A 23,820-nucleotide genomic window follows, 5' to 3' on the forward strand; every position below is an offset into this window, starting at 1 on the left:
CTAAATACAAATTAAAAATAAAAGCTATTATGCACACTGTACCAGTATAATGTTGGTAGAGCTGGTGAGTATCTCCTTGTTTCCCGCGTAATTTTATTGTTTGTTGTTATATGACACGAGAGAGTGTAGCATAGAAAATTGTTTTTAGCCATGTCTGTAAGTATTAAATATTATTCTTGTGATTATAATATTATGAAGTAATGAAAATTATGTAAGTCGTAAACTATATTTACTTAATTATAACGTAATTTGTGTTTTTTTCGTACTGGTTACGTAAATCCTTTGTCTTCTCTATAGGTATTGCTATAGGCTTGCAGAAAGGATCTTTGATATAACTATAATATTTATTCATATGTAATTTTAGAGCGAACCAGGTTCACCAATGACAGATCGGGACCCCCGTTCTGAAGCTGTCACATCTCCAGCTCCAGATATGGAACCATTTGAAGATGAGAGCGAGATATTGGGAGGAGACACAGAGAATGTAGGAAGACAAGACGAAGAAGAGGAAGATGGAGAAGAACTATTTGGAGATAATATGGAGGCGTGAGTTCAAACATTGAATTATAATTTGAGTTAATCCCATTGAATTGTGTAACTGATGTGTTAGCACATTTAGATATTAGCAGGGTTCCGGGTTTGATCCTCGACGAGGATTGTCGGCCTAGAGGTGTGATAATCTCTTCTATTGTGGCGATTATGCATCATCTTTATCACGAGTCCATAGAGACCTTAATTATTAGAATAGAATATTTATTTCCATCACCATCGTTTCTGTAAAGACGGACCTGCTACATTTCATTTCTCCAGGTCTTCCTTAATTCTAATAATTACAATTTATATGTTACGTCACAAGCCTGGTGGCTGCTCTTGGTGGTTCTGGTGTAACCAGTCCCAAATGCGCTGCCAAAATTTCTAGTTTAGTGTTGCTATTCCTTGGCTGCAAGGATACTAACTATTTATGATTGGTTTAACATCATACCCCATGAAAGTTCTTCTATTTCTTGCTCCGGTCTTGTAGCAGTTTTTTTCCCTAGTAATTTGCCCTGAAGGGCGAAGTTAGTAGGAGGGAAGGGGAATTCTCCAGAAGAATCACACTAAAGAAGGCATATCTTCCTTCCTGGACAGATGTCAGGTCTGTTGTAGAAGACTTGTGGGTGACAATGGAATTATGAAATACTATAATGAAGGATTATAGAATTGGGAAAGAAGAAGGTCGTGTACTTTTGTAATAGATACTATCCTGGATAGTCGTCCACCGTTGTGGCTGAGGGGTTAGCGAGTCTAACTCCGAACCCAGCGGTCCTGGTCAGGACGAGTTGGCTGAATGAGGTTTTTCCGGGGTTTTTCCCTCACTCCTATGGATGAATATCAGGTAACTTTATCAGGCGATTGGAACCCCACTCATCTTCGCCACTTCCTTTCCTCCCCCATCATCCTTTCCTCATCAACCTGTTCCTGGTTTTTCAGATCACTCTACCGGCGACCTCCTGAAGCTGCTGACTCTCTCGACCAGCTTCCGTGGAATATAGTTAAGCGACGTTGAATGGCTTCTGCAATGGCACCCAAGGCAGACCTACTCAGGGGAGGAGTTTCGCCTTGGACCGACAGGGGGGCCTTGGGGGAATTTGCCGACGCAGGAATGGTCTATGGATTCTGTCGGCTGTAGGGACCGGTCATTAAGGGAGTCATGTAGTTAGGGCAGTGCGCATAGGGGATCTGTGGCATGCATCGAGGGTTAGCGCAATAGATCTCAGTAGGTCGCAGTGCCCTCAGTTAAATTCCATTCCATTCTATCCTGGATAGTTGGCCCATGAAATCGAACCTCAACACCTCCCAAATGCAAGGCAGGCGTGCATCATCCTCGGTAGTTCTGAAACTTTCCTCCTCAATTTCACAGGAGTTTTCAGAGCAGTTTGTCTAGTAGTTTCAGTACATATAAACAGCTGTTCCGAGCAAAAATGGCATAATGACCAAGATGGCTAGGCTTTAGTGATTGGTAGTCACTTATGCCTTCTTCCATCAACTACTGTCACAAACTAACTTGACCTATAAACTAATACTAAATTTCGAAATAGTATACTGAAAGACTTAACTGTAAGTTTTTAGAACAGGACAATATTGTTTCTTTCAGAGACTACCGGCCCATGCCAGCTTTGGATCGATATGAGACTGATGTGTTGGATGAAGAAGAATATGACGATATCTCACAAACTGATAGAGCAGCAGCAGAAGCCGCCATGAGGCGGAGAGATAGAGAGGAGGGCATTCTTACCCGGCGGGGTGATCTTGAACTTATATATGGTAAGTAGTACAGTAGAGTGAACTGTAGAAGACCACAGTGCGCACACTTGTCATAAATACATTCTGGTAGGCAGAACCGTATTTAGAGGGTGTCAAACTTGGCACTTGCCCAAGGCAGCAGGTTTTAATTAGGGAGCAACAAATTTCTGGAAACTTTTACAGAAGTTTGGGTTAAATGTATCTCTGGTGTAAAGTATAAAAAATATTAAACTCATTTTTGTGAGAAGTGATTTACTCCACTGTCATTCTGACGTCATTTACAATCGTTTATATTTCAGTTACGCAAAACTTTAATTATTTTTAGGGAAGTGTAAGAAGTCGAAATTAAAATAAATCTTATGTGTCTTTTATTTGGAGGGGGCACTTTTTTTTTGCCCGTAGGTGTAAGGAGCCCTAGGGTAGGAAAAAAGGAACATTTTATATGCAGTAGTAAAATAGTTTATAAAAAAGAACTTAATGATATTGTTATCAACTGTTTTGTAATTTATTTTAAATAGAAATTTACATCCTTTTCTATCATGTTTATCACACGACACTCAGAGAAATTGTCTTATTACTTAGCCTAAGTTTACTAAGTATTTATTCAAAGTAGGTAAAGAAGTAAAAATTAACTGAATCTGTATAATTTCTCTATTTTAAAGTCAATTGTGACCACAAATCTCTATTTCAGAGGATAGCGATGAAGAAGAAGCACCAAGAAGAAAGCGTCAGAGAGCTGAGAAAGCTGCTGCTGGTGAGCTGGATGAAGCAGAAGTAAGTTTGAGAAATCACTGACTTATATACATTACACGTTTTCATACACACATTTTCTTTGATATAATAAAAGGCCATCAATATTTTTCTGTCAGAAATAAAAAAAAAAAAAAAAAACAATACTAGTAAATTATAGTAAAAGTATTAATCCACTAATACTATTTTTCATCTAAAAGTTCATTTGAACATGCAGTTAATATATTAATGAATGCTAAGAAATTCATTTTATTCCTTCTATGTCGTAGTGTGTAGCTACAAATAATAGAAACATAGTTATCCTGTTAATATAAATGGACCCCCTTACCTGGAAATAGGCTCTTTTAAATTTGAAACTGTCCATAGTTTTATCTATCTTGGCTCTGAAATTAACAACAAAAATAATGTTAGTTCTGAAATAAAAAAACGAATATTATCTGCCAATAGATGCTTTTATGGTCTTAGGAGACATATGAAATCTCAAATTATATTTAGGAGTACAAAAATTATGATGTATAAAACTCTTATAAGGTCTGTACTATCTTACGCATCTGAGACTTGGCCATTGTCGAAGTCAGATGCGACATTATTATGTACATTTGAAAGAAAGATTCTTAGGCAAATCTTTGGACCAGTTAGAGAAAACGGAACATGGAGAAGAAGATATAATTTCGAACTGTACAGATTATATAATGAGCCAGACATTGTTAAATTCATAAAAATAAGAAGATTGGATTGGGCCGGGCATGTTGTGAGAATGCAAGATGATAGGGTTGCGAAGAGAGTTTTTAAATTTATTCCGATGGAAAGAAGAAAGGTTGGGAGACCGAGATTGAGATGGGAAGACTGTGTGATGGATAACATCAAGACTTTGGGTGTTAGAAATTGGAGAAGTTTGGCATTGGATAGGGAGGAATAGCGAAAACTTCTGAAGAAGGCCAGGGCCCATGAAGGACTGTCGTGCCATTGATGATGATGATAGTTATCCTGTTTGTTTTTCTGCTTATATAGAGTGTCTCTGAATTAGACCGAAAACTTTTGGATCAGATAGATTAAAGCACTTTTTGTTAAGAAACAAATGGGGTGCAGTGTACTGAGTTCAGCTTGCAAATTTAACACTTTAATAATTGTTTTTCCTTTTCTTTTTGTTTGGTTTGTTTGTGTTTTTCTGTATTTATAGGTCAGATGAATAACTGTTAGACTAATTATTTGTTTATTAAATTAATTAATTTTCAAATAATTAATTACCTCAATCTCGACCTGTTAGATAGCCCAATTAATGGCATAAAACCGTGTTGCATTGACACTAAATGTCGCAGCTGATTTGTTGTTTAATAAAAAGTGTTTTAGGAAAGGTTATCTATCCGGATCCAAAGTTTGTCGGTCGAATTTAGAGAAACCTTGTATACATAATACTGTATTATGATAGTTAATTGTGCATGACTTTTAATTTGCTAATTTAGAAAAAAATCTATGGTATGTACTGTACATATTTTTAAAATTTCATAACATACATACATACATACATACATACATACATACAAGTACGTTACTCAGAAGCCTGAAAAAAAAAAAATTCCAGATATAGGTCATTAATCACGGCCACAACAAAGACGAATAGGGGAGACTGTTGTACCTTTAAACACTTTTCACATTTTATTTTTTTTTTTTTAATTTTGGGAAATGATATTTTTTAAATTAAAAAATACTTTAAATAATTATTGAAGATTACTTCACAACTTCGTGTATATATTTTCCAGTTCTACACATCTATTAAGGATGGAAAAAATAAAATGTAATATGTTCAAAGGTACAACAGGTTCATGTACCTTAGAACATACCCTCTTGTAAGTTGGAACACATGTAATATAGGTGAGAATATAGTTGTAAGAACTGACAATCTTATTTAAAATGTATTTGTAGTCATAAACCATAGCAGGCTTCTCTGATTTAGATTTTATTTCCTGGAGGAACAAGAATTGCTTCAACAGCTTTCTTCAAGGCATCCGGATCATTTGGGGGACCTCTTAATTCCAGACTTACTTCGTGACATGATCTTAAAATGAAAGAAAAACAAGAACCGATAATATTATGAACCTTGGAACATGTTCCATGGTACAAGATGTTTTGTGTTCAAAGATACAAGATGGTGCACGTTTAAACAAATATGGCTCCCAAAACTAGAGATTCGAATAAATCATGGAAATTAAAATATATTACTCACCAGATGATGCGGAACACATTGTACTTCATGGATGGTAACAAATACAATCTGGTTTTGTGTTAGAAAACATATCAATGAACGAAATGTTTACTTTTGGTACTAAAAATGATTCTTTCGTTCACAGAACTCACATTTTGCAATAAATCAAATCAAAACTACGACCAGAGCTACTTAGCGGCTTTCTCTACAATCTACTTCAGTTTGAGTCCTCTAGGTAGTAGCAAAAAATAAAAAACAAAAAATGTTCAAAGGTACACTATGCTAAAGGTACAACAGTCTCCCCTATGTATTAATCAACTTTAAGCAATATTTACTATCAAAATTCAATACATCATCTGACACAGTATCATTTTTATCTCGGTAATATATAATTTTTTCCCACAGATCTCACACTGTCATACCATAGCATAATTTAACAATGTTTTGTATTTATATTTGCTTTCAGATGATTGAATCCATTGAGAATCTGGAAGACACAAAAGGTCACACAACAAAAGAATGGGTTTCAATGCTTGGACCTCGTACTGAAATAGCAAATCGTTTTAAAAGCTTCTTGAGAAATTATGTTAACTCAAAAGGCCATTATCTGTACAAGGAACGCATAAGACGGATGTGTGAAAGTAACAGGTCAAGTTTTGTGGTGGAGTTTCCTATTCTGGCATCGAAAGAGCAAGTGCTGGCTTTCTTCCTCCCAGATGCGCCCTTCGAAATGCTTACCATATTTGATGAAGTTGCCACTCAGCTTGTGCTCAGCATCTTCCCTAGTTACGATCGTGTTACCACAGATATTCATGTCCGCATATCTGATTTGCCTCTTGTGGAAGATCTGCGTACATTCAGGTAAAGTTGTGTTTAATACGTAGAGTATAGGCTGCGTACATTATCAGGGAAAAGTTTCCCATCTGTATGTTAATATTTCTCTGAGGTTTTTCACATATGCATAATGTGATAAGCTGTTCTATACTATTGTACTTACTTACTTACTGGCTTTTAAGGAACCCGAAGGTTCATTGCCGCCCTCACATAAGCCCGCCATTGGTCCCTATCCTGAGCAAGATTAATCCATTCTCTATCATCATATCCCACCTCCCTTAAATCCATTTTAATATTATCTTCCCATCTACGTCTCGGCCTCCCTAAAGGTCTTTTTTCCTCCGGCCTCCCAACTAACACTCTATATGCATTTCTGGATTCGCCCATCTCAAACGTCTGGATTTTATGTTCCTAATTATGTCAGGTGAAGAATACAATGCGTGCAGTTCTGTGTTGTATAACTTTCTCCATTCTCCTGTAACTTCATCCCTCTTAGCCCCAAATATTTTCCTAAGCACCTTATTCTCAAACACCATTAACCTATGTTCCTCTCTCAAAGTGAGAGTCCAAGTTTCACACCATAAAGAACAACCGGTAATATAACTGTTTTATAAATTCTAACTTTCACATTTTTTGACAGCAGACTGGATGATAGAAGCTTCTCAACCGAATAACAGGCATTTCCCGTATTTATTGTGTGTTTAATTTCCTCCCGAGTATAATTTATATTTGTTACTGTTTAGATTATTGTATCTCAATAAAAATTATCATAGGCTGAAATTCATAATCATGTATTAAATGTAGTAAAATGGTACAGTACATCATTACTTTCTTGCATAATATGTTTTAAAACTGTTCGAGGATGGAAAAATTGAATTTTTAAATAAAATATTACTATATTTGGATTACTTAACAATTGCTATTAGATTATTTTGCATATATTTTTAATAAAAAGATGAATTATCTGTCTCAATTAAAAACTAATTATAAAAACCATAATTTCAAGGAAAAATTGTTCCGGGACCGGGTATCGATCCCGGGACCCTTCGCTTAGCGCGCGAACGCTCTACCGACTGAGCTACCCCAGGAACTATACACGACACCGTTACAATTTTTCCTTTTATATCCACACAACTCACATGAGCTGACAAGATGCCAGAACTCAACTGTGAGTGCACACAATTACTGTGTGACTAAATTGTGGCTTTCTGTTAACATACCTCCAGTAACGAATGTATTATACAAATCTGGCTTTCAGGTAAATTGTGTGCACTCTCAGTTGAGTTCTGGAATCTTGTCAGCTCATGTGAGTTGTGTGGATATAAAAGGAAAAATTGTAACGGTGTCGTGTATAGTTCCTGGGGTAGCTCAATCGGTAAAGCGTTCGCACACTAAGCAAAGGGTCCCGGGATCGATACCCAGCCCCGGAACAATTTTTCCTTGAAATTATTCAAACCTGCTTTACAGGGAGCTACTACCTGAAAGCCAGATTTGTATAAAAACCATAATGGAAAAACTTAAAACTTTTTACCTATATAGCAAAATCATTTATTATTATTATTATTATTATTGGCATTACAGTTAATTATATCTTATCTGTCTAATTTATTGTGTAATGCAGGAAGGTTCACTTGAACCAGTTTGTGCGTACCACTGGAGTGGTGACGTCAACAACAGGAGTACTTCCACAGCTTTCTGTTGTCAAATATGACTGCAACAAGTGTGGCTATGTACTTGGACCATTTGTGCAATCCCAGAATGCAGAAGTGAAGCCAGGCTCCTGCCCTGAATGTCAGAGTAATGGTCCTTTTATGGTGAGAGAGAAAAAATGAAAATTTGCTACTTGATAGATATGAACTAGACTTAACATACATGTCAATCCATCATTCTCAATTATTTCTGTTGCTCCTTTAGGAAATTTCTCTTGGGAAAGTCAAGATCAGATTTTTTTCTTTACTTGGACCTATAGAGAAAATTTAAAAACGTTTGTATGTGTGTTGTAGGTCAACATGGAGCAAACAATCTACCGCAACTATCAGAAAATCACTCTTCAGGAATCTCCAGGTCGTGTTCCAGCTGGACGAATTCCCCGTTCCAAGGATTGCATTATGTTGGCAGATTTGTGTGATCGCTGCAAACCTGGTGATGAAATTGATGTGACAGGAATCTACACCAATAACTATGATGGTTCCCTCAATACTGAAAATGGTTTTCCAGTGTTCTCAACAGTAATAATGGCCAATCATTTGCTTGTGAAGGACTGTAAGCAAATAGTGCAGTCACTAACAGATGAAGATGTAGCAGCTATTACTCGCCTTGCTAAAGATCATAGAATTGGAGAGAGAATTGTCGCCAGTATTGGGCCCTCTATTTATGGCCATGAATATATTAAGAGAGGCATTTCATTAGCCCTCTTTGGTGGGGAGTCTAAGAATCCAGGTGATTGACTCTTGATTTTTTCACTTCCTTCACAATATTATGTATATGAAGAAATGTGCAATAATAATACTTTTCCATATTTTAACGGAAATGCACATTTTGAGGTTCTATGAATAGATTTTGAAAATATTTGCAATCAGTTTTGCTTTTATGCAGGCATGTAATGGCAAGAAAAAAATCTTTTGCTTATAATATATCTTCAATTAACTAATTCTTTTACAGCTCTTCTACAGGATGTTATCCTGTTCCACAGTCAAAGATCATTTAAATTGTATCTATCTTTTCTTTGGCTGTCCAACATCCCATCTCCCTGTAGGTCGATAAAACAGTGTTTACCATGGCAAACATGTAACATCCTCTGGACATGATTACAACAACAACAAATTCCACATTTTGGGACATCTGGCCGAAATCTACGGCTGACCACTAGGATCCAGAATACAAAGCAGAGGTTAAATGAAAAATACAATATGATTGCGGAGAGAATACGGAACAATGATACATTTAAAAATAAAGTACAGTTTGATTTCGGAGAAACATGAGATGTAAATACATTGAAGAGTAATGAAATGAAGTAAAAAAATAATACAATTACATAGTATTATACAAGTGATTGTGTAAAATGGATAATGAATCTCTCAATACCATTAGACAAATTTTGTTAATGTACTCATTGGAAAATTTAAGAGAAAGGAGAATGGTTTTGGTTAACTTAAATGAATTTCCCCTAGTGCCAAAAATAAGTTCTTTCACTTCCCATGTATTAATATTCATTTTGTATCTCTCACTGAAGTGAGGAATACATGGGTTGTAAATAGACTTCTTTTCATCGTTAACATTATTGGCTTGTTGATCATCCTTCTCAAAACGGGCAGTGGGGTCAAGAATGAGGCTTCTTTGATTCCGGCAATCGATAGCTATAATGTCTGTTCTTCTCGTTGACCCATTCTCAGCCAAGCAGTGCACTTCTTCATAAACCTCCCACTTTGCCTTCTGAAGAGTGATTGCGATGGAGCTTCTCACTTTATGATGGCGATTGTTCTTCAGTAGTTCTCCTTTAGGGTAATAACCCAAAACATGCCCAAGGGTTTCTACTTCGCTGCATCCTAGATAACGACAGTTTTTATCTTGAAAGGGACAACCTGGAACCGATCGTACTGCTGCAATGTTTGTGGACATCTTTATGGCATTGGTCCACTCTGAGGATGATATCCCTCTTCTATTACTAATCCAAGAGTTGTTTTTTTGGATCTTCACTGTAAGTTACCACTCCTTTGCCTTTTTGTGGAAGACGATACCAATTACTTCTAGTATTCTACAATTTTTTTCAGCCATGGTAGTACGTACATTTAATTTCTGTCTGATGTCATGACTTTCAACTCTCTATTTCGGTGTCAATTCTTAAAATTATATCATAAATCTCGTTTCTGCTGTTTCAGTAACTACTGATCTTAGTACAAAAAAGCAAAACAAAAATGCAACATGATACTGATTTTGCAATGTTCTAAGAGTTCAAATCAGGCATAAAAGAATTTAAGGATGTTTATGTACTATAATTAGATGTCGAGAAATATTATTCTAAAAAATTGTGAAATTCGTGGTTGTGAAATATTCCATTCCCTATTAATAGCTTTAATAAATTATGAAGAAAGTGTTATGTATCACATTTTTTTGTATGTTATGTTTGTAATTTTCCTGTATTAATTATCATAATTTGAATGTAGGTCAGAAGCACAAGGTGCGAGGAGATATAAATGTGCTCATCTGTGGTGACCCTGGAACTGCTAAATCACAGTTCCTGAAGTATGTGGAGAAGATCGCACCCCGTGCAGTGTTCACTACAGGTCAAGGAGCATCAGCTGTTGGTTTAACAGCCTATGTGAAACGTAGTCCAGCTACGAGAGAATGGACTTTGGAGGCTGGGGCATTGGTGCTGGCTGACCAGGGCGTTTGCCTCATTGATGAGTTTGACAAGGTATGTCTGATGGATGAATTTATCATGCCTTCGGAAGAGTTATGTTGATAAAGTTAAATGTGTTATCTATGTCGTGTATGTGAAAGAAGTACGAGATGTGATCATACGTAACTCTACATAAGTAATTATCATAATTATGCAATGAATTATGTAATGCAAACTAACACTCATCTTTATAATCATACACTAGGACTTGAGGGTTAGTACTCTATAATAGAAAATGTATAGTATCTACAGTACGTGTTATTCAAGAGATAAACATTACCGTAGTACAAACCAGCAAGAGTTCACTGCTCAAAATAAATATCCTTAATTATAAAGGAAAAATAGGAACATTATTATTATTATTAACAAGATTTTATTATTCTTTATAATAAGATAAAACATGAGAATACTGTTTTGTTTATGTTTTCAACTTCTAATTTTTGTCAAATACTTGTCTTGTTACAATACTTGAAATTATTTCCGAAAGCAATTTAAATCGTTAATTATTGACAGACTGTTACACGAGTAGTAAAATAAAAGTGAATTGAATCGACTTTTGCAAAAAGGACATATGTTACATTTTTGTCAAAATCGGTTTTTTCGTGGAAACTAACTTAATGGATGGCCAATGGAATAATAATGAGTAAATTGTAACATATTATATCAGTCACATTTGTAGCTAACTTATTGTTGTTGTTGTTTTCTAATGCCAGGCATTTGACAATAAAGTAATTTGACCTCTTGCACTCCAATATTTTTCAAAGATATTATCATGACCAGCCAATGAAGCACAGATTTTGGGGTGTTCCGAATCCATTTCTTGGTTTGAGTAGCTAACTTATTGTAACGAGAATATCAAGTTCCAATTTTATGTTTTTCTTGAATATTATCTCAAAACATTAAGTTTGTAAAATGTGTCCTTTTTGCAGAAGTCGTTGTTTATTACTTTACTTTAAACCAGAGTTTATGACGGATATTTTGTTAAATACAGCAGAGCTTTGATTATTATCGTCATTAATTCATTCCACAAAACTGAGACAGTTATCAAAATGATAGTGAAATCATTTAAATTCATGTTATAGTGATAATCCCTACTAAAAATAAAACCTAGCCATGTATAAACATCTTCATTATAGGCATTAACATTCGACAAGATTATGTAGGACTAGAAATGTCACTCCGTAACACTAACACATTAACAGAAAAGCTTAATAAATGCTGTAAAACTCTGTAAACAATGAATCCCGTATTTCTATAGGACACCATATTTGTTTACTATCCTTGACATTTAACTAATAGATTCTTAGATGCCTACATTACAAGGATGCAATAAACATCATCAAAAACTATCATTTATAGCATTTCTACTTACGGATAAAAATGGAAGAATATGTATTAAAATGGTAAGCCCAGAATGTGAAAGTTAATTAAAATACGAAGTATGTTTCTTGTGCTTTCGAGAAATGAAAGTCTGTAAAGTAAATTATATCTGTGTATTTGAAGTGGAAGGACTAGGTTTATGAAGTGGTTATGTCATTTTGCTTCCTGAAATAACTATCGAGATTTCATTATCTTATAACCTTCTTTCTTTTATCACATATGCTCGAGATCGTGCAAATGTTATTGATCTAGGACAAGTGTATATGATCTGCTGAAAACAGCGATTAATAGAATTTCATGTACGATCGATTTTAACAGTAATAAACACCAAATGTTGGTTAACAGACATGACAATCGTCAAAGACGATGAGAGAGAGAGAGAGAGAGAGAGAGAGAGAAACTCATCCGGCCTTAATTAAGGATGACCACGAGGATCCGGAAATGAATAGCAAACAAATACAATTAATTAAATATGAATAGTGTTATAAAAATAAAGTGTAATAATTAAGCACCATTGATTATCAATTGTGCTATGATATGAAAATGAGAATAGAAAGTAATAATTATATGACAAAAGTGTAGACTAAATGCAAAATTAATGTATATTTTTGTGACATATTTTACAAATGTGCATGATTTTATGTTACAGATGAATGACCAGGATCGAACATCAATTCATGAAGCTATGGAACAACAGTCTATATCAATCTCAAAGGCTGGGATTGTTACCTCACTCCAGGCCCGCTGTTCAGTTATTGCCGCATCTAATCCCATCGGTGGTCGCTATGATGCCAGCATGACCTTCTCAGAAAATGTTAGAACAATATTATTTATATTTGTGATAATAAAACCGTAGGCAATCAGTGTTTTCCTTATGTAAATATTGCACTTGTCTTCAGGTCAACTTGTCAGAGCCAATTCTTTCAAGATTTGATGTATTGTGCGTCGTTCGAGACGAAGTGGATCCAATGCAAGACAAGCACCTTGCAGAGTTCGTAGTGGCATCACACATGAAGCATCACCCTAGTGGTGGAAAGCAGGACGACAGGGAAATGCCTCTTGATCCAGCGCTAGGTGACGTACAGCCTATCCCACAGGAGTTACTTAAGAAGTACATTGTCTATGCTCGTGAAAATGTGCATCCCAAACTGCAGCGTATGGATCAAGACAAAGTAGCCAAGATGTACAGTCAGCTCCGCCAGGAGTCACTTGTAAGTTTTTTGTTTCAAAGGTATCATTTTTGCCTTAAATCGTGATAATTTTGTGTAGAAATGTATAAAGTATTACTTGGTTCTGTATTTATTGGCTAGAGTGCATTTGTTACTATGTAGTTACAGTAAAACCCCGATAAAATGCTGTTCAAGAGACCGGGTGTAAACCGCGTATTAACTGGGACCGTGTATTAGGCGGGTATACTAATTTTGACTTATATACAATATCTATTAACATTTTTCTTTATTGAAATACATGATTAATGAAAGGTAATATAGTATTTCTCCATTATGTAATTACTGTACTGTATGTCAAAGACAATTACAATATGTACTGTACTTAATTCTTTTGGAAAAAAGTCATTTATAGTTGTTTGCCGTGTGCATGTTCTCCAAGTCCTCATGTTTACCACACTTCAGTTTCCTGCGATTATATCCTCCCGACAACGTCGCAACTGTAGTGATTGAGTCGCGATTTTTTATTATCGTTCTTAATATCGATGACGGGATTCCTAATGAATCAGGGAGTTGTTTCTGAGTAAGAGTACTTTCGTAAGATTTCCAATTTTTCCGACACAGAAAGTGCTTTTCGTTTAACACTCATTGTAATCACATTCACAGACACTTCAATACACAAAAGGACAACAAACTGCCCAGCAAAAATTTCCAGAATTTTATTACGGCCGAGTGAAGAATGCTGTTTGAGAGAGAGGTTAGCAAGAGGGTGAGGTTTTGTAACTGTATGTAGGCTTTAAGTGCACAGATAAAGGGGTCGAATAAGTGAGCGTAACAAGAGGGTGGGGTATACTAAGGTATGAAGTATGAAGGTTTAAATGTGCAGGTAAAGGATCGAATATCAATACTTTTCAGGTTAATGGCACCAGTGAGTTCAGTCACCAAGATGTTTCATTGCTGTTATAGTACATTGCTGAAAATTACATCGAAAATATTCCACAAAAACAGTGTATTATGCGGGACTTGAGCGCAACAAACGGGGTATTTTATAAAGGTGTTATATATGAAATGTGCAGGGACCAGACAAAAAAAAGCGTATTACACAGGATAGCATAATAAGCGGGTGCATCTTATCGAGGTTTTACTGTATTTCGAGATTAATTCACCTTCTGACATTGAGGTCAATTATGTCTGAGATTGTCCTTTTAAATTTAATCCATATGCTCCAACTTCAGTCTTTGTCACAAAATTACATTTAATATTTTCTGTGTCTCAGGTAGCAGAAACTAAAATTATGTTTATCCACAGGCTACCGGCAGTCTTCCAATCACAGTTCGACACATTGAAAGTATGATCAGAATGGCTGAGGCTCATGCACGCATGCATCTACGAGACTATGTGCAAGAGGATGATGTGAATATGGCTATTCGAATGATGTTAGAGAGCTTTGTTGAGACACAAAAGTACAGTGTCATGAAATCAATGAGGAATGTAAGTATGACATTAATATTATAAACTTCACTTAGTAATGTTAGCTTTTCATTACAATATTATACCAGTGAACAGGGTTGCCAGATGTCCTGGATTTCCGATGATTGTTTTCGATTTTAATGATGTGTCCTGGAATATAAAAAAAATTAGAAAAAATGCAATTTTTTCTGCTCATTTCTATAAAATTATTTTTAAAATTCATTAATTTTTCGAGATCCTGTCCAATCTATTTTCATTGTCATCGCTGCCTGGTGCTTCCTATCAGTCTCTATTGAAATAAAAACTAAAGTACTATAGTATGTAGTCCACAACCATGGAGTAACAGCGTGTCTGACTGCAAAACCAGGTGACTCGGGTTTGAATCCCAGTCAGGGCAAGTTACCTAGTTGAGGTTTTTTTTCCAGGGTTTTCCCTCAAACCAATATGAGCAAATGCTGGGTAACTATCAATGTTGGACCCTGGATTAATTTTACCAGCAGTATCACCTTCGTTTCATTCAGACACTAAATAACATGAGATGTTGATACAGGTCGTAAAATAACCCACTAAAAAGCTATAGGATGTATTAGATATTATGCAATAGACCTATCTTTATTCTTTACTCCCTTTGGAAGTTAATGTATTATTGATAGGATATAAACACTGTATTATCGTGCATTTTTTCTGTGTAGATTAGACTAATATATCATTTTTCCAGACTTTATCAATAATTCAAACGATATTTCATAATCTAGCAAAAAGTAACAAAATTAAAAGTTTAAGTTTAGTTGAAATACATAAAATCAGTTGTTTTGCAAATTTAATTAATTAAAATGTTTAGTCTTGTTGAGGTACAAAAATCATCACCTGTCCTGGATTCCTAATGAAAAAATCTGGCAACCCTGCTGTATGTAATGTTATGTGCATCATTCCTGGGTTGTGGATATTGAATGTGAACAAAACTGTACAATAGTCTATAGAAAGCTCTGTACATTGTTGGACAGACAGCAAACCCAAAATATCTTTTTCTGTATCAGAGCTGCTGCTGGAAAGGTGCATTTCTGTAAAAATTTAAAACAGTTCTAGCATCACAATACTTAAACCATTATTCAGTAGAATATCTCATAACCAGAACGAATTTTGTCGCCATATGTTTCATGCCAAGATCCTCTGTAAAAATCTCTGGAATCATGATACCAATTCTCATACTGCCATTTGCCGATTTTCGTTGATACAGCTTCACACAGTCAACATTTTCGAGTGTCCTGTTTGTTGAAGGCCTTCCAGGACACGGATCACTTCCAACAGATTTGCAGACATCTCTGAATACAACTTTATCTGAGCATCACTCACTGAATCATCCCCAATAGTTCTTTTAATCATTGAAATAGTTTCTGTGGACGAATGTCCAAGTTGGATGCAAAACTTGATTGAAGATCATTGTGAATGCAATGCTCACACAAGACACAAGGTCACTTAATGGTGTCTTATTGCTGACTAAGTAGTTCCAGGGAAAAGTAACTGTTCACCCATGCACAGTAAGGTACCCCCTGAGTGGCTGTCAAATTACATCAAGGTCACATGACCAGTTCTTGAGATATTCAGAATGACTGGATACTTTACAGATATACATTTTGCTGCTTTGATAGCAGGTTTAAAGTTTTCTTAATTTCGTTGCAGAGCTTCCAGAAGTACCTCTCATTTAAGAAGGACAACAGTGAACTTCTATTCTACATTTTGAGACAAATGGCTTTGGATCATTTGACATACATCCGTTGTGTACAAGGGCCAGATGCTGCTGTCATTGAAATCAGTGAAAAAGATCTTATTGATAGAGTGAGTATTCGTATTATGAGATGTGTGAGAAACAGAGTGATGTTCTTTATATTGCATCCTTTTTTATAAATTAAAATGATGTATAAAACTACGGAGGGGAGAATCTTAATGTTCTTTCCTTGTAACTGTCAAGACAATAAATATTGAATTATTTTAACATATGATTTGGGCAATGCAGAATTTTAAGTACCTTGAATATAGATATTTTAGCTCTTCCATAAATATTTTAGGCTCAAAGTCTAGCAAAAATAAAGGTCCTGCTTTTGCCAAATAACCTTTGTTTTAATAGCTATATTACTAAACTTTCTGTTAATATGAATCTATCAAACAATATGTAGTTTATTAATCCAATCGTAATTTATTTTCAGGCAAGGCTCATTGATATTCACGACGTGAAACCGTTTTATGAAAGCAAGATCTTCAAAACAAATAACTATATCTATGATGCACGCAGAAAAATGATCATTCAGACAGTGCCTGAAGCAGCTACACCGGAGAATTAGAAAACATCACTTGAAATAGTTCCTTTCAAGTTTGTGTAGAAGTTGCATGAAAAAGTAATGTTGGGGAAGTCTCACAGTGTAGAGCAAAGATGACATTACAGTCAAGCATTATTTCACCATTCAAGAGTTTACAAAATTGTATAAAGACATAACAGTGACCAAAAACAGTTCAGAAAATATAGCATGTAACAAATATTTTTATTATTAAAAGAATCTCATAATTAGAGTTGTACTTCATTATATTTTTTGTATATACTGTATTTGTTATATAGCTGTAGGGTTGATTACTTTAGACAGAACGAATACAGTAAAATACCTAGTGTGATCTTTTCCACTACCTTACGGTTCCCAGAAACACCAGAAAAAAATTGGGACACTCCGCACTGATTTTAAAAATTAAGCTTTAGTGTATATTTTACATCGCACTCATTTATATTGTATTTGAACAGATTAAAACTAATACAGCTAAATAAAATTAAGTGCTATACTTAAAGAATAAATTGAACAAAAAGTATTGAAAATGTACATCCACACCCAGGTGTACATTCGTTATGTAGACACTACTTACATAATGACCTACACCCTCTCCTTGGAATCTCATTTACGAAAATAGTTTACAGGGATAGACCTTGTTTATCATTAGTGCTTAAACTGACATCTTATGGTTGTATCAATGAACTATTCAAGTGATCACACTGGTTAATTCTACTCGTTCTGCTCTAGGTATAACGTAACGAAATGGAATGTCATTTGTTAGAACATAAAAGATAGGCATGTCATCATAAATGTATTCAAATAACCTTATGAGAGGTTAGGAGATAGATGTAACTAAATTTCCATTAACTCTATTATTTTTATATACTTGAATTGTATTTATGTTTTATATAAATTATATATGATTGTGTAAAATGTCAGTAGTTTTCATATTGCAATTAATTTCACATAAACCACAAAAGAAGTAAATTAAAATCATCACTACCAGTTGCAGAAGACACAGCCCTGCAGTATATATTGACTACACCCACCTCTGGCTACTAGCAACAGGCATCTATAATGAACACTGATCAAAATACCCCTCATTTCTCATGACAAACAAAAACCGAATAGACTACAGTGGACTTTATGTTGTCAGCAAACAGCTGGATACATTAAGAAGATTGATTTTATATCCACAATATTAAATTAAATTAAACTAAATTAAATTTAATATTAAACATTTAAATGTTTCCCATAGTGTAAAAATATTTTCAGAATTTTCAATTAAAAATGGAATCAGTGACACAAAAACACACATACACGAGGAGAATTGTTCACATTAAGGGTTTCCAGCCAGCTGTGACTATCACAAAAATGAAGTTTTTCTTAATCACACCTTCTTACTCTACCCTGTGGTAAGCATGAATGCCTGTTTCCTTAACTGCTGATAGCGGAAACTGTGATATTAAGATTGACAGCATATATTACGGATTTAACCATTCGCAGTTGAACTTGAACCTTAAATATCGTCTACTCTCTTTCATGTGGATTAGTCCTGTCTGGTTTGAAACTCTTCAAATTAGGATCGATTTTTAAATATTTAAATGATTTTGGGAAAAACGTAATATGGCGAACGCAAAGCAGACTACAAGCAATCTTGTCTAAAGAGTTAATATGTTCTTGATTTCTTTTACCATTACATGCAGATCCAAAACCTTCTCAGCATGAGCTTGGGATTTCGTGTTTCCCACAGGTCGTTCTGCATAGATACTGATACTTCCTGCAAACAAAATACATATTAAGATACAGTGGGTTGACCTTCAGCACATTTCACCTGTCTTTGTATAAAAAAATATATATATTGCTCTGCCTGTGGGCCTTGCATATCCAGATAATGCAGTTCAATCAACCATGAAATGAAGATACAAAAATGTAGGACGTGTTATCAGATCTGTATTGCAGAGACTTTATTTAAATATTAAAATGTGAAGCATGTTAACAGCAACTTGATATTTTTATGTTCTCAGTAATGGAATAACAAAAATACGTTAATTAATTTCGACACACAGTAATAACTAAAAGCCACTGGCTTTGCTAAGGTTTGCCTACTGATCTGGGGTTGCGCTAGGGTGTGAGTTCTATTCCCGCTTGGACTGATTATTTGGTTGGGTTTATTCCGAAGTTTTCCTCAACCGTAACCTATAGCGAATCCTCGGCCTCTCTCGCAAAATACAATCTTGCTATTATCTATTCCATAGACGCTAAATATAACTCAGTAGTTGGTAGTGTTGTTAAATAACTAAATAAAACAAATAACTAAAAACATTGGTTTGTGCATTACTTGAATTTTTTACATTAATAGACATACTTCCATTGATTGCAGTAAGGATCTGGATCCATCAATTATAAATCCTAATCACTTTTAATTCAAGTAGCAAGTGTTAAAAAGAAAGCTTTAAATGTGTATCTTGAGGTATTCTTTCCAGACAAATTAACTGCATACTACGCTCCCAAGTTAAATTTGCGTCCCGTGAATGCAAGAGACGAGTATTTTCCCTGGACCTAAAAAAAAAAGGTAGTTATGTACCGTACTATAAATCTGCGAATAAAATACGATTATATTCCTAAAATACAAGTACTTCCCCTGGACCAAGATTACAATAGAAATTGTGTAAATATTAGTAATTTACAGTGGACCAACAAAATAAAAATAGAGTACTTTCTCGTCGATATAATTAGCGACATGTACACTTCAGAAGGCTCTGATGCTGGTTCCGAATTCCAGATAAGAAAAATACTGAGGTAAAGAAAAGGGTGGAGTTTTACCACCTATACCATCGTACCAAATATGCGTGTTCTATTTGGCTAGTGTTGACGTACCTATACGCTAGAAATTAGTTCGCAATATCGAGATGGTGATCGTTACTGATGATTTAGACGAAAGTGAAAAGTTAAAATCATAAACCGAGATTCGTGATACGTTCAGAATGAATAAATGGGTTATCGAAACTCCATTCTCACATAATATTACCAGTCTATTATATACAATCACGAAGCTTGAGTTTTGAGGGTGCTAGAAACAATAGACTGTGACGGTTCTATTTTGCATTGCATGTAATGAGGCGATATTAGCGATCCTAGTGGTGAGCAACTATCTAATGTTTGCATATTTACTACGTGTTGAGCTTCGCGACTGTCTAAAGAAGGCGGGCTTCCTTCAGGCCGTATTTCATGCGAAATGGTATAGATTATGTTAGGTTGTGACGCGTCACAACCTAACATAATCTATACCATTTCGCATGTAATGCCGAGACTTATCTCGCTGTTTTGTAACCCTACAAAGTTCTCTCTCCTGTATGTGCCTAAGCATATAAACATTATTATTATTATTATTATTATTATTATTATTATTATACTGAACAGAAACACTTAATACTGTACAGATCGGAGTCTGTGCTGTAGCGTGGTGGACTCCGCACAACCAGCAGCATTAAGACAACCGCATAAGTAATACAATAATTCATACAATTATCAAATGTTTATTTACCTCCACATCGTTCTTGTGTGAAAAATCGGACTAATCATCAACAAGGCTTTAAAAAAAAATACCCTACATTACTCTATAGAATTCAATATCTGTCTTCATAGCATCTGAAACTAATGTCCTTATTTCCATATTAACAGACTGTACCGAACGCACGTGGCGAGTTCGCGTGCTGCAATAAGATAACAAATGGTGTTACGTATCACAGCGGCGTAATAGGTACATTTCGCATCATATTATGATATGTTTGTTTACATCAATATTTTTCTCATCTGGAATTCAGTATAGAGTAAAAATAACATACCGGTACTGCAATATGTTAATTCGCTTTCTTAGTTGAGGTGGTTAAACTATGTCTTTGGCTGAGGTAAAGGTCACTGGTGTAATTGAGAAAAAAGATCAAAACGTCCCTTGCGCCTCAGGTCTGGTATAAAAAGGAAACATTGAAATACATGTTTAATTAAATAAACTTTACAAGAGGTTTTTTTTGTGGGCCCAAAAAATTAAATACGTCACTGTCAGAAGACGCGGCTGACGCGGGAAAACTTATAACGGGCTATAATCCCTGATCGGGCTACAACGAGCAGTAATGAAGGAAGTCAGTTGTGTTCTGTAAAACTTGTGGAAGTCAATTCAGGTGTTGAAATATACAAGAATATTATTATCAGGCGAAAGTTTATGGTAATGTACAGCGGCAACAAGCCGGAGTAGTAGCAGCAGCAATATTTATTTTATATGACGATACAATACTTTAAACAGAGACAGAGAGGTTATCCCGCGTCGAAATTCCACGTGAGCGAGACGTGGCTGACAACTTTTGCCTGGAACCCTCTAGAAACAGAATTCAGCCAATCTTCAATATCTCCCCACACAACACACGTCGTTATGGGTTAAATGAGGAGATAGCTAAGTGACACGAGGCCGAGGTTTGCGACTAGGTTAGTGCAACTCTCTAACGGGGGACAGCTATATGCCGGAAGGCCGTGGAATGTGAAAAGGTTTCAATGATAAATGATTTAAGTATGGTACCGTATGTATTCTCTCCCGTGTGTAGTGTAGGGTGATGTCGAAGTTTTACTCAGGGTTCATTTACGTGTCGTAAATCTACCGACACAGGCCTCGCTGCTTTACTTCCCTCTCAGAAGGAAGCCAAGCTAAGAATTTTATCGTCCATTCTAAAATCCTTCACTCTTGACAGGATTTGAACCCGTGAACCTCGAATCAAACTGCTTTTGTAATGTATAAAACATCAATAAAATTATAAATAATTATATAAATATTATACCCTGTAAGAAATGTACCGGTAGTACCGTAGCGAGAAACTGTAGGCCTAATTCTTTTTCTCTCTGTTTTAAGGAAACACACTTTCTTCTGGCCATTTTGCACAGTGTGAAAATCATGTTACAATGGGACACCAATACCAGAAATAATATTATTACATATGTTACTTGTACAGTACGAGAATTTCATGACCTTATGCTAGAATTTGGTAATTCACCCATTACTTTATTACAATTTCTGTAAAATTATTCGATGTCTGGAGATATCTCTTGGGTATGGCGGGTATTTAGTTTTGGTAACGTTGCTATTGCGCAGTTGACGTGGTTTTGAATGGAGGTTAAATCTCTACAGCTAACGAGATAGAAATAATGACCATTTATTGAAATACGATTTTCTTTTCTTACCATACTTTGCACATTCCATCCGTTGTAGCAACGAAGTCTCAAACCTTTTCTGCACCCACTGAACAAACAGCTGTTTTGCATTTGAAGGGCTGCGACTGAACTGCATTAACTTTAAAACGTGTTTTCAAATTTCAGTAATAATTGACAATAGATAGCGCTACGATTACATGATTAGGCGCCATCTATTGTCCAATATTAAAATGCATAGTACATCACGCAGTTTTAGAATACTTGATGACTCTCAACTGGATTCGTACCCAATACCCTTCTATGTTTCCAATCTAAATTCACCAGATACTACCACAAGAAATTGGATGGTATTCCAAGAATTTTCACAATAACTGCTTCCTAATATTCTCCCGAATAGTATTATCATTATGGACAACGCCTCCTATCACTCGATGAAATTCAACAAGTTATCAGTAACGTAAACGATAAAATCAGATAAGCCCTATGTAAGCATGGTTTGGCATGTCTTTTCAAGGACTGGACCCGGGACTCTTTGGCATATAGTGTGCCTTGTACATATGTATATGCAATGATTGTCCAAGTGCGACAGGTGACCTGGGTGGCATTTGTGAATTCGACGCTGACAGGTGGGCCATCGCTCATCCAGCCTCAGCCCCTGATAGAGCCAGATCCCATCCGCACACTAGTAGCCTGATTAGTCCCAAGTCCTTTCCATATCACCATTGGAAATACGTAAATAAGTAGGTACTCACCAAGACTTTAACCCAGATAATTTTTATTACTGGTATTATAGATGATTGATGAAATGAAGGGGGTATGGACAATGTTAGTGCAATGGAAGAGGAAAATGGGAGTACCCAGCAAAAACCCTCTGCAATGTCTGCTTTGTCCACCACAAATCCCATCTCGACCTGGCTGGAGCTCGAACCCAGTGCCTAGCACTTGTGCCACAGATGCTGCCTATGATGGTATGGTTATCTGAAGAAATAATATAGACTACGATCCGCATGCAACAAAACCAGTCCTTTATGAACTTAAAAAAAGGATCGTCTTGACTGTGAGATGATAACTGCGCATGTGCAGACTTGGTTAATAAAAAAAAACCTAAACTACCAAACCTAACCTTCGTATATGCAAGATGTATAACCAGAGCACAACGGGAACTTCTTGATTTGATCTGGAATGTGCACGCGAAAATCCAGGTAAGGATCACGCTGGAACTGCATAAGAGGTCCGTGCATGCACTACAGCCAAACTGTTCTTGTTGTATAAGCCCTTCAGTTTCCTTCTATTTCCAAAAATTAAGTGCCAACATATAGATCAACTAGCCTTTAGTAGGTAACCTAAAGTTACTCATATCGAAATCTAGTGCATTTATACAGTGCAGTGATCTAATAAAAAGCAAGTACCGGTACTGGTACAATTAATTGTGAACCAATCTTCGATATCTCCCCACACAACACCCGGGACTGGCATCTGATTTGCGCTTCGTTATGGGTTATATGGGTTAAGTGAGGGGATAACTAAGTGACATGAGGCCGAGGAATGTGAAAAGATTTAAATGATTAAGTTTTCTCTACCGTGTTTAGTATGGGGAGATATCAAAGTTTCACCTTAGAATAAATATAAATGAAGATACCTAGCGAAATAAGGAAAGCTGAGAGATAAGCAAAGGGGAGAAGTGAGGCATGGATTTAGAAGAGTAGAGGAGGAAAGTTGATTTTTAATTAAAATACTTAATGAAGGTTCAATATGTTCGCACCACTGTAAACGAATTGTTCACAATTTTATCACTGCCACAACACATGTAACTTCTTCCTG

The 23,820-nt window shown here is 35.7% G+C and overlaps 1 protein-coding gene, 1 long non-coding RNA gene and 1 other non-coding gene across 3 annotated transcripts; 1 reads left to right on the forward strand and 2 right to left on the reverse strand.

The window, feature by feature from the left end:
• Nucleotides 1–66: 66 nt before the first annotated feature.
• Nucleotides 67–17,738, forward strand: Mcm2 (DNA replication licensing factor Mcm2). The gene is made up of 13 exons (XM_069829511.1): nucleotides 67–156; nucleotides 365–546; nucleotides 2,135–2,304; nucleotides 2,975–3,057; nucleotides 5,703–6,097; nucleotides 7,692–7,884; nucleotides 8,074–8,509; nucleotides 10,234–10,484; nucleotides 12,499–12,663; nucleotides 12,749–13,060; nucleotides 14,324–14,506; nucleotides 16,166–16,321; nucleotides 16,690–17,738. Exons 1-13 carry the CDS (start codon nucleotides 151–153, stop codon nucleotides 16,822–16,824), a joined length of 2,667 nt encoding a protein of 888 aa, XP_069685612.1. The 5' UTR covers nucleotides 67–150; the 3' UTR covers nucleotides 16,825–17,738.
• LOC138702027 (uncharacterized) lies at nucleotides 2,762–22,436 on the reverse strand. The gene is made up of 4 exons (XR_011332775.1): nucleotides 22,030–22,436; nucleotides 18,495–18,580; nucleotides 3,362–3,416; nucleotides 2,762–3,042 (listed from the first exon to the last, which is right to left on the reverse strand). It is a non-coding gene; the product is annotated as an uncharacterized lncRNA (long non-coding RNA).
• On the reverse strand, nucleotides 7,086–7,159 carry TRNAS-GCU (transfer RNA serine (anticodon GCU)). The gene has a single exon. It is a non-coding gene; the product is annotated as a tRNA-Ser (tRNA).
• Nucleotides 22,437–23,820: the final 1,384 nt, after the last annotated feature.

This window comes from Periplaneta americana, chromosome 6, assembly GCF_040183065.1.
Source record: "Periplaneta americana isolate PAMFEO1 chromosome 6, P.americana_PAMFEO1_priV1, whole genome shotgun sequence".
Taxonomy (NCBI): Eukaryota; Metazoa; Arthropoda; class Insecta; order Blattodea; family Blattidae; genus Periplaneta; species Periplaneta americana.